At 39.8% G+C, this 14,944-nt stretch overlaps 2 protein-coding genes across 2 annotated transcripts in view; one reads left to right on the top strand and one right to left on the bottom strand.

The window, feature by feature from the left end:
• Positions 1–6,612, top strand: part of exp (expansion) — a 279,003-nt gene extending 272,391 nt beyond the window's left edge. The window contains exons 10-11 of the mRNA XM_065226010.1: positions 4,074–4,364; positions 4,437–6,612. Of these exons, the coding sequence (XP_065082082.1) occupies positions 4,074–4,364; positions 4,437–4,546 (401 nt within the window). The 3' untranslated portion in view covers positions 4,547–6,612. The remainder of the gene's footprint in view (positions 1–4,073; positions 4,365–4,436) is intronic.
• A 4,858-nt stretch (positions 6,613–11,470) lies between these two features.
• Positions 11,471–12,822, bottom strand: LOC135704519 (protein mono-ADP-ribosyltransferase PARP16-like). Its single transcript, XM_065225998.1, has 2 exons — positions 12,493–12,822; positions 11,471–12,425 (listed from the first exon to the last, which is right to left on the bottom strand). Exons 1-2 carry the CDS (start codon positions 12,685–12,687, stop codon positions 11,547–11,549), a joined length of 1,074 nt encoding a protein of 357 aa, XP_065082070.1. The 5' UTR covers positions 12,688–12,822; the 3' UTR covers positions 11,471–11,546.
• Between the last annotated feature and the right edge of the window lie 2,122 nt (positions 12,823–14,944).

The following is a 14,944-nucleotide window of genomic DNA, read 5'->3' as shown; positions in this document are numbered from 1 at the left end:
GAAAAAATGTAGCTATCGATGGTAACTTTCGATAAATAATTCTCATCGCTGTGGACTCATGCCTCTGATTCTAAATTTATATAGCAGGGCTTTTTAGTGACTTGGTCACTTTTTTTAAGTCAGTCACTAAAAAGTCTCCTTTATTAAGGCCAAGTCACTAAAGTCACTTTTTCTTGTAATAAGTCACTATTTTCAACTTTTTTAGCGTGAATTTATTTCAAGATTGATTATTCTTTGCGTTGTGACGTTTAATAGTCTTTCTCTATACACAGGATGTCTACTCATTTTTCTGGATAAAATTACCTGAGTTTTCCAAGTAAGTAAGTCCAAGATCTAAAAATGTTCAATGTCTTGAAGTTTCGTATTCATTGTAATTGAAAGAAGATATTGAAAATATTCAAAGTGCCAGAATTAAGTAAACAAATAAATGATTTATTTCAAGTTCGTAATTAACTTTTTGCAGCAATTGTAGGAACTTTGGAGAAGTTCTGAGAAATGAAAGGAAATGCTGAGAATTTCAGTGAAGCTCTATAAATAAACTGTAGGAACGTAAGGGAAGTTAACACGCTGAAAATATGCAAAACTCACTGGAAGCTGTAAGAACCTCAAAGCCTTTTATGAAGTTCCTAGAATTTCAGAGAACTTCATAGGTGTCAAGCGAACTCGAGAAATTTAAAAATAGTTCCAGAATGTGCTGAAAAACAAATCGAGAACCCTTCAGATGTTCCGCGAATTTCAGGTTTGTACAGAGACCTTCAGAGATTTTATGAAACTTCAGAAATATTTCAGAAACTTCACAGAAGTCCAATGAATTTCAGGGAAATTTAAAGGTGTTTACGGGAATTCTATTTATTTCCGAGCAGAACCGAGATCTTCAATAGAACTAAGAGCTTTATAGAAGCTTCGAGAACATCAAGACAGGTCAGAGAATCAAAGGGTGGTGCAAATAATTTCAAGAAAATATTAGAAACCTCAAAGAAGTTTCGAGAAACTCAGTGAATTTCCGAAAACTTCAGCAAAGCTCCGAGAGAATTCCTGGAAATTCAAATCCCCGGCAAACGTGAGAGTATTTTAAGGGTGTTATATCGTGGAGATTACAAGAACTTAAAAAATGCGAAAATTTAGCTAAGTTGATTAGAGAACATCAACGAAGAACTTTTAGCAAGCAGCGATATCTTTAAGAAATTCCAGAGAACTAAATATAGATATTTTTAGATAGTTTAATGATATTCAGCGAAGATACGAGTGCTTCGAGGACGATCAGATAGCTTCAGAATAATCCCATTAACTTAAGCAAATTTGCAGCGACTTACAAGGAGTTCCGTGGAATTTTAGGGTATTCCAAGAATTCTACGATTGATCCTAAAATGTCAGAAGCGTCAGGGAATTATGAATATATATCAGAAAACATTTTCGATACTCCAAGGCAAATTAATTGATTTCAGTAAAGGTGCGGGTTCTTAAAAATACTGATAAATTCAGGGCAGTCTAGAAAGCTTTAAAGAAATTCAGTAATCGTTTAGGCACCAGGAAAGTCTAGACTATTGAAGAAGTTTTAAATTAGTGTCGATAATTTAAGGAAAGTTTTATGAACTTCAGAAAAATCTGGAGAACTTCAGTGAAAATCATAGAACTATATTAATTATTTCGTTCTAATTCCATGAAAATTGCGGGAGAACAAAAGTTCCATAAATTCTCGAAAAACTTCGGAGACTTCACAGGAGGACAGTGGTATTCAGAAACAAAAAAAATATTTATTTTTTAAGTTTATTTCTTACTGAAGATTAATCCACTGTGAATCTTTAAAGTTCAAAGTGTAAATGAAAGTAACTAATACCGTGGGTTTGGTTATAAGCTTTCTATTGAATTTTTTGCTTTAAAGATTCATATCGTACATAAGTGTTTATGAGATAATTATTGAATAAGTCTAAAACATCAAACATTTATTTGATGCACCTTCTCTTAGGTCACTTTTTAGTTACTATTTTTACAACTATAAGTCACTATTTGGTCACTTATTTATTCAACATGGTCACTAAAATCACTATTTCTGACAGCAGTGATCGCTACCAGCCCTGATATAGGGGATATGGATGTAATGTCGGCCTAAATGCCCATAATTTGGGTCCATACATGAATTCAGCAATCGACTAAATTTTCAATAGCGACCAAAAATATCCATTAGTACCGTCTCAATGACGCGTTCATCTAGATAAAATTGATAAATAGCATATTTTCAGCGATGGACCCAATTTTAGATCCATAGGCCAACATTAGAGCCATTTCCCCTGTATTATTATTTTATTTATTTGAAATCTAAATTAATAATTAGGGGAAATGACGGCTTCGGCATAACAGACTATTTTCGGCAACCCAAATTGAAACACTATTTGCACTAGATTTTCATATGAAAACACTTCGCTGAATGCATGCAAACGATTCTTAATGCTTTCAGCTTCAATTTGACTATATTTTTACCACTGAGAAAAAGCAATCTAGCAAGCTTTTCTTGAAATGAATCACACGCACTACAAATTGTAGCTGATTTCGAATTGCCGATAATAGAACAGCAGATTTACATGCAGTTCAAATGGAACGGTTGCCGAAGAAAAACTGGTTGCCGACAATACTCGCTCTGACTAGAGAAGATTGGAGCCTTGTAAAAGCGTTTCAAAACAGTTTTTGAAAATTCTTTCGACTGAAATTGTTAGAGCAGCTGGCAGCAAAAGATTGTAAACAAACCAATAATTCATATGTCTGCGTTCGTTAGAGAAAAAGGCTATAGAAAGAAGGTCGCTGCTTAGGTTGCCGAGAATACGTAAATTCCCCTATTACCCTTTCACTTGCTTTGCAGTTGTTCGCCTCCTTCACTCGCATTAATTTTGTCAACCCAACCCAACTAACAACTAATGTTCAATACGACATGAGTGAAAACAACAAACCGGATTGGATGCGATAAAATTAAATCTGGTTGCCTAAAGTTCCCTCACCAAAATTTCGTTTCGAGAAAAAAGAGCTTATTTTCCATGTGTACTTTTTCCACTGACAAACCGACCTGAAACTTAAATTTAACTTTTGCTCGGAAATCTATAACGGCCAATTCAAATGTGCAGCGATCCACTCTGTCAAAACCATAGAAATGTTTTATCTCGATAACAATAATTTGTTCCGAGTAGATCAGAAACGAATCAACTCATCAATTTTGCACGCACAGATATCCGGAGTGTGCTTTATGGTGTGTTTACATCGAGGTTTACATCTGTGCAGAATTGCTAGCGCTAGTTACCTAGCCAACTAGCATGAATTTCAATTGCTCCTGAAATTTCATGCTGGTAGACGCTGATGACCTGTTTACATTATGCTGGTGAGCTTTTTTGCTCATTAGCGCTAGTGAAATAGCATAAGTGTAAGCACCCTATTAAGCAGAGATTTCATGGAAATTTCTATGGTCATTCATGCCGGTTTGCTTTTTCCTTACTGTGTAGGTAAAAAAAATACAACATTCATTTGTTACGATGAATGGACGACACAAAATTCTGCATTCAACTAAGTATTTAGCATCAATGTCTGTTCTAAAGTCTCCTCCCAGACATAAAACCATTTCAGGTGAAATCGGCCCCTCAGCATTCCCATAACGACACAACTTTTCATCGCTCAACTGAATCATGATCATACGTACCATAAACCTTGTTTTTTTGTCATCAGACAGAAGTCCCTAACGGTTAAGCGATTGCCATCGCGCTTTTGCTGCCCATTCACAAGAAACCACGGTTCCCATTTGCGCTGGTCCGCTATCAAATTTCTATGAATCAGAACACGCGCATTTCGGGTGAATTTTCTGTGTTTGCATTTGAGCACACCGTTCATAATTAGTATTCAACCGGTATCGGCAGCCTGTGCACAGCGAAGAACCATTCTTTCCCAATGTCCAACCCGTGTGCGTGATCGGCATGGTCAATTTTAGAAGCATGTGCTAGAGAGAGAGAGAGCGAATATACGAGAGTTCAACAGACCATGGGTAGCAGAAGCTAGGTCAAGTGGATTCTTGTGCTAATTGTTCTGACTCGTTCCAGATGATCCTTACTACTGTGGACTGCGGGCCCGTGTGCCAAACTTTGTCAAATCGTCCAAATCGAAGGAGAACAACAACAACAGCAACGTAGCCAATAACAACAGCAACATCAAGGACAACAACACTGCTGCCGCCGTTTCGAAGCGTCTCTCGATTGCCCATTTGCAGCATCCGTCGTCGCTGCAATCGCTGCACCAGTTGCACCAGATGCACCCCCATCACAACCTGATGGCCGCCCACCAGCACCACCAGCAGCTGATGTGGCACGCCAGAAGCTACGAAAGTGGAATCGGTAAACTGTGACACTGCGCGCTATCACCCCCATAATCCAAGTAACCTGATTGTTTTGATTCCCCCATTGCAGATACCGACGTCGTTGAGTCACCCTATAGTCACATGTATGGCCGTGTCCCGTTGCCAACGAGGGGTTACATTCCGGCACCGCGAGCCATGTACATCGGCGAATGGGATTAGGTCTAACCGACTGCGGCTGGCTGGCTGGGTGGGTGCATGCGCTTTCACCCGTTCCAAATCTATAAAAAAAAATCAAAAACAATCAACTAACCGCTCGAGACTAAACGTAAAATAATTACACACATAAATACGGATATGTGCAACTATGCTGGAGCTTCCCGTTTCATCGTTTACCGGTCGTTTGTCTGTCGGGTTTCCTACGATTCCGACAGACCGAGAGAGAGAGACAGTTGCCGCCCGCTATGGCACTTCCGCTTGTTTCCCTTTTCAAATGAAATGAAAATGGAAATTTGCGTCCGGTTTCTTTACTGTCACGCTCTTCACGTCTTTTAATTCCTGTTTTCTCTACTTAGTTCGTAAGTGAATGACTAGTTTTGTTTTTAGTGTAAATAGTTATGAGTGAGAATTTAGAAAAAGAAAAGAACTTCAGCTCCCGGTGGAGTCGATAGGCACATTATTGCGAGAAGAGGAAAAAACAAACTTTATTCTACCAAAAACTATTTTGTATGAAAAAGATTGTGAAAAAAAAACATATTAGGTACTTGCATGTTGAAACAAAAATTGGAAAGGAAAATATTTCCTGGAATAAAAAAAAAGTCTATTCGACCCACCGTGTCAGCTTAGGTTATATAGACTTGTACGACTTACGCAAGCAAACTTCAAACTACAAGAGAACCAACATCACGTTGACACGATACTGCCATTCATTCATATTTTTTTATTAACGTTTATTGTTTATTGAAAGTCTTTGAGTTAGTAGATTTTTTTTCGGCGCAAACATTCAGGACGAAACGCACAAATACGAGTAGAAAAAAAAACTAAGTGTGTGTGTGTAAATACAAGAAAATAAATAAAGTGAGAATATTTAAAAGTGAAGAGACGAAATTTTTGTTGAAAAAGTAATTCTTAGCCCTGGTGTAAATATTGAAACTGTCAACTTTGTTATTGATTAAGCGAGAAGACAAGAAAACCACTGATGTCTAATCATACTTTTAGACACGGAATATTTTAGTAGCTGTCAATAATCGTTCATTTTTGAAACAGCCTTAATCCCCGTACACAGCTGTACTTGTATGTTTTAAGTTTTAACTCTCGCCTGCTAGTGTTTACTCCTCTAGCGTTAATTCAGACAGGAATGATTATTATTAACTACAAATGTGTGGGCATTGACAGACAAAATCAGTGTTCCCAGGTTAAACAGTAACAGCTTCCAAAAATCAGAAAAAATGTATAGGAAAAATTAGAGTTTTGGAAGCCAAAAACCAATTACGATGATATAATACTCAGAAAACAAAACTCGTGTACACGTCTGTTTTTATCCACTTTACTCTAGTAACAATCAGCGCACATTTTGACAGTCACGGGCCTCTTAAACGTCGATGACCTTGAACCCCCCTAACCTCAAAATTTTTCAAAAACTAAATTATACCTCCCTTTTCTTCCCCTTTCTAAACTATCGTCCAAAATTTCTCACACCTTACCACTGTGATTGTTTTGAGACTTTCCACATTTTTCTCGCAAAAACGTAAATTTGGTTAAGACACACACACACACACACGCACGACCAACAACAAATCAATCAATCAAAGTGTAAATACGCACCGAGTTGCAGGAGGAATGTCACACCGTGCTTTTTTTTTTATTCCACACCCACCGAACGCGTGTTCGCTTCCTGCCAACACCAACTTGGAGATTCCGATCTACGGTTACGCCATATTCAACCGCGGCGACATGGGTGAGATCGGAATTTTCCCCTACAGTACAGTTGGATGGTAGACTTCCCAAGTCCTCAAGATTCGATAGGCTTTTGCAATTAGCTCCCTTTGTTTGGCACCCACAGATTTGGCTTTCCGTTAACTAGTCCTCCTGCACAGAACTGAGCATCATACCCTAACAAGGTCTAGAGGGAATTATACAGGTCATTGACATTTGCCACTGTACTGTCAAAATGAATCGACGATGGTTTTGTTTAGAGACGTTCTTGTATAAGAGAGGAGCAGATTCAAAACAAACTGCCTTGGCAACCTATGCCTAGGTGATATCTAGCAACACTGCCAATGCAATCAAGATATTGGTACTGGCTTTGACAGTTCATTTGGCTCCTCTCTTATATCAAACACTCTCTAGTTTTGTTAACTTTTAAATGCATATTTAACATTAATACTAATCAAGTCTGCCAGGCATGAGATTGCAATAGCCTACTGCCGTTGTAATAACAACAACAAACCTTTCTATTTCTAATAATAAATTAAAACAGCCACAGCAATCCTTTGTTTGTGTTTGTTTCTTTTGTAAATTTAATCCTAGACACAGACGTACATGCGTTTTCCTCCCCCATTCTCCTCTAAATATACGGTAGATTCGTATGGAAAAGATTAGTTAGTTGTACTATAATCGGAGTAAAGATGCACTTGATTTATGAGGAGACCAACAGTTCTATGGTCTTTCATAGAACCGAAAGACGTTTTGTTTTAACCAAGAAAATCGAACGAGAAGGAAATTTGATATTTAAAGTAAGATGGCGTTTTGGACATTGGTGAAAGGGTCGAAATTTCTTTTGATTTAGAAAAACACATACACACACGCATACACACAGAATACAGAAACGAAAACTGATGACGAACACCTGCCCCAACGGCGAATGTAAAAAGGAAAAATACAATTTTTCAATAACTTCAAACTCTGCTCATACAGATCTAAGTATATGTAGAAGAAAACAAACCTGTAACGTTTAGAAAACACACATATCTAATATCTTCACCTCTGTTTATATTTCATAGTAAAAGTGTAATCGCATCAAGTAATTGTCTATATAAACGGAAATTACTAAATATTCTCACACAACAACAACAACTACAAGCCCGATTCATTCAGTGGATGTAGTAATCCGGCAAGATTGAAACACTTAAAAGCTGCAAAGCAAAGCTAAATAAAAAAAATACAGAACAACAGGATGCAATACACAAACATATACAAACACATATGAATGATACATTAATTATTATAATAGCGATTGATATTGAATGTTTATGACTCTTAGTGAAAAACGACGAAGGAAGATGATTAGAAGAAGACGATGAGAACTTATCAAATGAATTGAATATAAAAAAGTATTTTAAAAATAAAGTTAAAAAAGACAACCAACCAGTGGGTTCCGAAATGTTTTCCGAAAGAAAGCCCGATCGCCCGTTGCAATCGATAGTTAGGTAGGTTGTCAAATTTTTCAATTCATTCACAATATGCCTCCAAAGGGAAATAATGTAAACTAGTTACAAAACGAAAACTTGAAACAAAATAGGGTGCAGCACTACTACGGCCTATGGGACATCGTCCTAATGGCTGTCAAGAAAACGGTGAAGGCACTGCAAAGAAAGCTTATTTAGGCCATCACCTACGTATCGGCATGGACCTCGTCGGCCGGCTTCCAGCTATCCGGTACTAAGAGCGAATTCACCCACATCTGTCCGATAAAACACCAAGTCCTTAGCACCAAAGTCTGCATCAAAGAAGACCTAATTCCGTTTCGGAAAACGATCTGAATCCTCGGGGTCTGCTTTGACCGACATCTCACCTTCGACACACACTTCAACGATGTCAAAAAAGGATGCAAACAGCGTATGAACCTGCTCAAAACTCTAGCGGGACGACATCCAAATGCCAACCGAAGATCCCGACTGAACGTGGCGAAAGCCATCATCAACTCACGCCTAACCTACGGAATCGAAGCTACGTTCCTTGCCAAGCCCCGATTGATCGAAAAGTTAGCGCCGGTCTATCAACAATCTCTCCGAATCTGTTCGGATATTTTGCCAGGTACCCCCGGAATAGCTGCTTTCATCGAAGGAGGACTGCTCCCCTTTGATTGATTCATCTCCAAAACTATCTGCCAACGAGCCATCGGACTTTACCAGCAGACATCAGGAGACGACAAGGAAGATTCCCTCCTCACGGAAGCGAACAATTCACTCAGGGAAGCATCCAACCCGACTCTAACCCCCAATATCCAAGGTTTACTGGGTCGGAGCGAGGGGTTGGAACAAGCCGAAGATTCTGACCGACCACACAATCAAAAAACAATTCAGTGCCAAACCATCATCGGTGGCACAAGCGGTACTCGAACTCCAGAACCGGAAATAAAGAGGATACACCATTCGGTACTCGGATGGCTCGGTAGCCCAGGGAAAGGTAGGAATCGCGATTTTCGGTTCAAACCTCGCGGAATGCCATAGACTCCCGGATCAGTGCTCCATTTTCTCTGCGGAAGCCATTGCCGCCTTCATTGCAGCCACCATTCCCGACGACCGACCAATAGCCATCTTCACCGACTCCGCTAGTGTGGTAGCCGCACTGGAATCCGATACGAGCAAACACCCTTGGATCCAGGCTATACAGGAACACGCTCCAAACAACACCGTCTTTGTGTGGATACCTGGACACTGCGGGGTCCATGGTAACGTAAAAGCGGATCAACTAGCCAACTCAGGTCGTTGTATGGCCAAGTACACGCGAATTGTACCTGGTCCGGACCTCAAAAAATGGGTATCAAAAATCACCAACGAAGGTTGGGCTCTCGATTGGGCGGCCAGTGAAACCCCTCATCAGAAAAATTAAAAGAGACATCTCCAGGTGGGCGGACCCACCGATACATCGAGAGCAGGTCATAGGACCTTTCCATAGGATCTGTGATCTATGACGAATTCCACAAACGGTGGATCACATTATCTGCCACTGTCCGAAATACGAAGCACCAAGAACCCGATACGACATCCCGGGAAGCATCAGCGATGCCCTCGGTAACGATCCTACCAGAATTTCAGCCCTTTAAGCTTTCCTGCGGGAAGCTGAGCTGTTCGATCTAATCTGATCACCTAACTCACCATCATCGTCATCACCACCATACCCGATCACACTCGGAACCAGAATCTCACAACTAAACACCCACATCAGCAACTATACAGACCAACGCAACGAAAACGGAATTCTCCAACAAAATGACAGTATTAAGACAGCCACTAAGCAACTAAGGGACCCCTCTCGGAGCCCCACCCTCGGAGGTTCCCTTCCAGGGCCACCAAATTAAAAACTCCGTAGCTAAAAACTCTGTTTCTGGGGCCCCACGCCCTTTATCGGAAATCCCCTCTGGGATCCAAACTATGTTGTTAGGGTAATTTCCCTCTGGAATTCCCACCCCCCTCAAATAGGGGATTCCCCACACGGGAAAAAATTCGATTCCATTTTCATGAATAAAAAATCATGAAATGAAAAAACTTGCCATCCCATGAAATCGTAACAATGATTCATGATTTCGTCATGGAAATTCATGATTTCATAATGCAGTGGAATCAAGACCGCTACAAGCGTTACACGTACTTGGCAAACCGTCTTCATAAACCGCACTACATAGGTATCTCTTATACGCCTTTTGTCTTCCAACTTATACAAGTACTGATAGTCTAGTGGTAAAAGTATGGGTTTAGTGATCTCAAGGTTCTTGGTTCGAATCCAGTCTGATGCTTTATTTTATTCTTTTTGCATTTTTTGGTTAAAAGTTAAACCCATGAATTTAGCTCATGATTTCAACTCGGATGATTCATGATTTTGGGAATATTTGCTGCGTTACGCAAAAGTTGCTCATGATATCATGAATATTATTCATGGTGTATTTTCATAACATGAAAATACGCTGTGTTCATGAAATCATGAGTCATTTTTCTCATTTCGGAGATCGGATTTTTTCCCGTGCATCTGGGATTCCCAGAGACGAACCAAACCAAGGCTGAAAGTCTCTTTAATAAAGAAAAAAAAAATACTTCATCACTATTGAAAAATGATAAAGTTTTCGGTTTTGATACAGTTGTCATTCTTGCCTTCATCGCAAGGTATCGATTCTAACTGAAAGGTCCCGCTATTTATACCCTTCGGAGTGTTGAAACACCCTCCAAAGGCGCGCCCCTTTGTCAGTCAAAATTGGATTCCTTAGCAACAAAAATAAGTCATGACACCGATAATGTCCATGCATCAGAACCCTAGTCTTAACCATGCAGTTCAAACTACGGAAACACGAATAGAAGATTAGGAATCACATAGGTGAAGACTAACTAATTCATTTTTCCTTGTTTCAAGATCATCCTCGGTCCAGGCAATCCGAGGACTTATCACTATCAACAAGGCATAAAAAGTAACAAGGACTAAGATGTGTTCCTTTGATTGCTGAAAAATCCCGTCCCGTGACGTACCACGAAAAGGTGATCTACCCACGTTACTATCTACGTTACGGTAATCTACCCACGTTCTCCTTAATAGTCACTTTAAGTTCTCCTCACAAATCCTTTGAATGCTCCTCACAAATCCTTTGAATGCTCCTCAAAATCACTTGGCAATTTTAGTCAGATCTCATGTCGTTTTTGTTTTGACTACACTACACCGGTGTAGTGTAAGCAGAAATAAGCGCGAGTCATTGACAGCTCATCATCATTTCAGTGCCAACATTTCAAAGGGGCGTAATTGCATTTGTAAACAATGGCTTTAGCCGTCGATTTCTCGTGAATAAAAGCTCACTCATTAAAAATAATGACACCAGCAGGTAGAGGAATGTTTCCTCTACCAGTTAGCATTGTCATTTGGGAGAGGTGAGATTTCATTCGCGAGAAATTGACGGCTCAAGTCATTGTTTACAAAAGCAATTACGCCCCTTTGAAATGTTGGCACTGATTTGTTTGTAAACAAAGGTACAATCGATATCTACACACACAAATTTTTCGGTGTACGACGGTGTAGCACCGGTGTAGCTACACCGCAAAAACGAAAACGACATCAGTGTTCTCTTCGGAATTGCCTTGAAAATCTTGGCATCCTACTCTGTTCGGATCACAATCAATAGTCAAAATGTTGATAATCTTTCCATCCATTATATTTTGTAAATAATACAAATTAAAACTTTCCTATAGTATATTTACCTTAACCGTACTAACACCAATTACACCACACATCACGCCCACCCTCACGCATCCCGATCGGCCACCCCGCCAAACAGCGCATTACACACGTGATTTATCTTCTGCAGAAACATCTGCTTCATGTAGTGTGCATTCGGACTGTTCATCAACCCAATGGCAAACAGCATTAGAAAGTACCCTCCCGCCATTAGCCAACTCTTATTGGCCGCTATCCACCTTACACATCGACTGGGTCTCACTCTCTCCGCTGTCCTCGGATGTCCCACTCGTTGCCGCGGCTGCTCGAATTGACCGCTCACCGGTGCGGATCCCACATTACGATTACTCCCGTAAACCAACAGATACCGCACCTGCACCAGCTCATTGTTCTTCACCAGAATGTACTTTTCCGGAATGTCCGAGCTGGAGTTCTCCTCCTGACACTTGACGTATACCGGATTATCTACGTACTCGCACAGCGCCGTACAAGCCAAATGACTACCAATTGCCGACCTGGACCAGCCCGCTCCGGTCGGGGCAAACATCTGACTCACGTGCAGCTCAGCCGACAGATAGATTCCTTCTCCAAAGAGGGCAGTCTTGTTCAGATGCTGCTGTAAGCCATAGCTCAAAATTGAATAAAAGTTAAACAATTTGCTACCGTGGTACGCGTAGTACGATCTGAACTGGTCCAGGTTCTCCCGAAACCGCCGCTCCGAATGAGCATCTTCTCGGTAGACTACTTCGAAAATTTGCTGCGGCCGCTGAAACGCGGCCAAACAGGGCGCTTTGGCAAATACGACATCAAAGTCCGACTTTGGGACTGTTCGTAGCCCCGGGTTGGATTGCTTGCAGACAATCCAGTGCAGTAAATGCAGCTGTTGATTAGCTAAAGTAGCAATGTTCAAGTCCTTCAGAGATTGCAGACCATCCAGTACTCGATTCTGCGGAAACAAACCAATCAGTAACGATTACGTGTACTTATCGTGAATGACTATACGACGCTCTTACCAATTCGTCGATGTTCTTTTCTTTGTTAGCGATATAATCCGGTGGGAATGGTTGAAGGCAAGAGTCGTATTTGAACGACCGGGCAGCGGACACGAATAGTGAAACACGAAGATCCGCTGCCAATGGATCCCGATCGATAAATTCTTGCAGGGTGGAACGCTTGCTGTCCACAGAAACGGACTGCTGGATATCCATTACGCTTTGGTTTCAATTCAACACTGAAATACGGCTTATCTCTCTCAATACGAACGATGTATATGCACACTGAAAGGAGCAATATTACGAACGAAACATAACACTTTCTGTAATGCAAAATCTGATAAGCGCTGATAAAGTTTATTTTCGTTTTATGAAGGAGGGAGTAAATTTAACCAAACAAAGCACTGTCATTTGACGGATTACAATGTTTGGTGAGAAAAACGGTGTCGTCATTCATGATCGAAAAGCCAAACATTAAACCCAGAGCAAGGTGACTACATATAGGTGTTCTAATGTGTCAAATTCATGATTCAGCAATGTTGGATTTTTGTATGGGACAGCGACCGAGTTTGTTTACAATTTGCTCTAAAACCGCACTTTTCCCCCCCACGACCTCCTCGCCTATATAGTGACAAAGCTGTATCACCATTTATATACCCACCATGACCCAGAGTTAAATCTAGATTGTGTTCCATTTGATGGTGAATTTTCCACGGGGGCACCCTAATAAAAAAAAATACTATAAACGAACGATCGCCCATATGATAAATAGAGCTATTCCACATATGGTTTGGATGATACCAAATTTTTTATAAGGGCAACAATCAAGAATATAAGGTGATCCATGAGACGTTTCGCAGACAGCTAAAAAGCTGTGAGTGTGTGAGTAATCTGAAGTTTCCGATGCACGATGTAAATATAAACAAAGCTATTTTCAATGGGAAAGATCTGACAGTTCATCTATGATCTGTCAAAACTCCTCAGTAAACAAAAAATCAGCTGCTATTACATCAATATGTCATACATCATCATGAATTACGTTGGTTGATATTAGTTCCTCGCGAAAAAAGCAAAAATATTGCATTCAAGACCATATTGATGAATTGCCACCTAAAATTATTTAATTTTTGTTCGGTTTAATTATCGTCACGTTTAAATAAAATACTTCCTGAGTGGTGTGAAGTCGATAACTATCGATATTCAAGTTATTTTGCTTGAAAAATATTCATTATAGTGCCCCTCAACGCCAATCACAAATTGGTGCCTTTTTTACAAGGCCAAAATGAGAACTCATTTGTGACTTTCTCACTATTGATGGTTGAGTCAATATTTTGTAAAGTTTGGAATAAGCTTTAAAATGGTTATCAAGTAAGAAACTGATCAATATCACGTCAAACGCTCAAATATGCTTTTGCTGCTTTTTCTCAAACCCGTTTGTTGTGATGTTTAAGTTTTCTTTGTTGAGGATGTTTACAATCATTATTAATGAATCGCACTTTTTCATTGGTATAAACAAATTTGGCCAGCCTTTAAGATACACTTGTCTTATTACCATACAATTTTATTTAAGAATCAAATGTTGAGAATTGATCCTAATACTTTATCTTTTGAACGCATCTGTTAAAGAGGTGAAAGCCCTGGGGCTGGTCCTGACGACAAGACCCTCGCTGGATTTTTTGACAGCACCAGTTGGATTTTTTTGACAACCATTTCGAAAGGCTCTGCACCACTCAGAATACTTCCAACACATTGATGAATAAAGAAACAGTAATGCTCGATTGGGGTCTGCAAATGACAGGTCAAATAGTTTATTTTACGAAATAACAGGAGCTGGTATGTCTGTCAGAAAATGATGGTATTGATGTTGCTTCCAAAGGGCAGGCCAGATGTACTCAGAGTTAATATATGCAGCGAGTAAATTTGAGTAACTCATGATTACTCAAAATTGATCAAAGTTGGCGAAAACGAGGTCGTACAACAAATAAAAAATAAAACTGTTTGAATAAACATCAACTGTCAGAGTGATCTTTTTCAAATTAATTTATTATAATGATACTAATACTCCAGTCTTATTTAATCCATTTACAGCCCACTACCTTTATATCGAAGACATCATATCCAGAAGACTGGCAACTTTGCCAGAATCCAAGCGATAGAAACAATACCGCTGCGCTTGAGTTGAGGAAGCAACTTGATTTGTTGTCTTCGTTTATATGTTAAGTATTGGAACAAAATATGAGCAGGATGTGTGATTTTAAGATTATCCAAGCTGTACATCCAATCCAAATCAATCCATCCACAAAGATCCTTCGCATCCGTTTAAAGTTTTGAGAAATCATTTGAAGGGTCTAAATATGATATTTTAGCATGTATTGTATGGTTAGCTTAGGGAATCGTAGAGTCAAGCGGTAGCTGTTGGGCATGAGTGGATAATAAGATAGAAAATTAGCTAGTTATATAAATAGCTCCGGAG

Source organism: Ochlerotatus camptorhynchus, unplaced genomic scaffold (genome assembly GCF_037179485.1).
Source record: "Ochlerotatus camptorhynchus isolate MF236.1 unplaced genomic scaffold, CSIRO-AGI_Acam_v1.1 ptg000243l, whole genome shotgun sequence".
In the NCBI taxonomy this organism is placed as follows: domain Eukaryota; kingdom Metazoa; phylum Arthropoda; class Insecta; order Diptera; family Culicidae; genus Ochlerotatus; species Ochlerotatus camptorhynchus.
Note: the sequence above shows the minus strand (reverse complement) of the source record. Positions and strands in the feature narration are given on the sequence as shown.

Coding starts and splice junctions, on each gene's coding strand:
- LOC135704519 (XM_065225998.1), bottom strand. CDS start 12,687: ATGGATATCCAGCAGTCCGTTTCTGTGGACAGCAAGCGTTCCACCCTG. Junction 12,426..12,492: donor AAAAGAACATCGACGAATTG/GTAAGAGCGTCG, acceptor TTGTTTCCGCAG/AATCGAGTACTGGATGGTCT.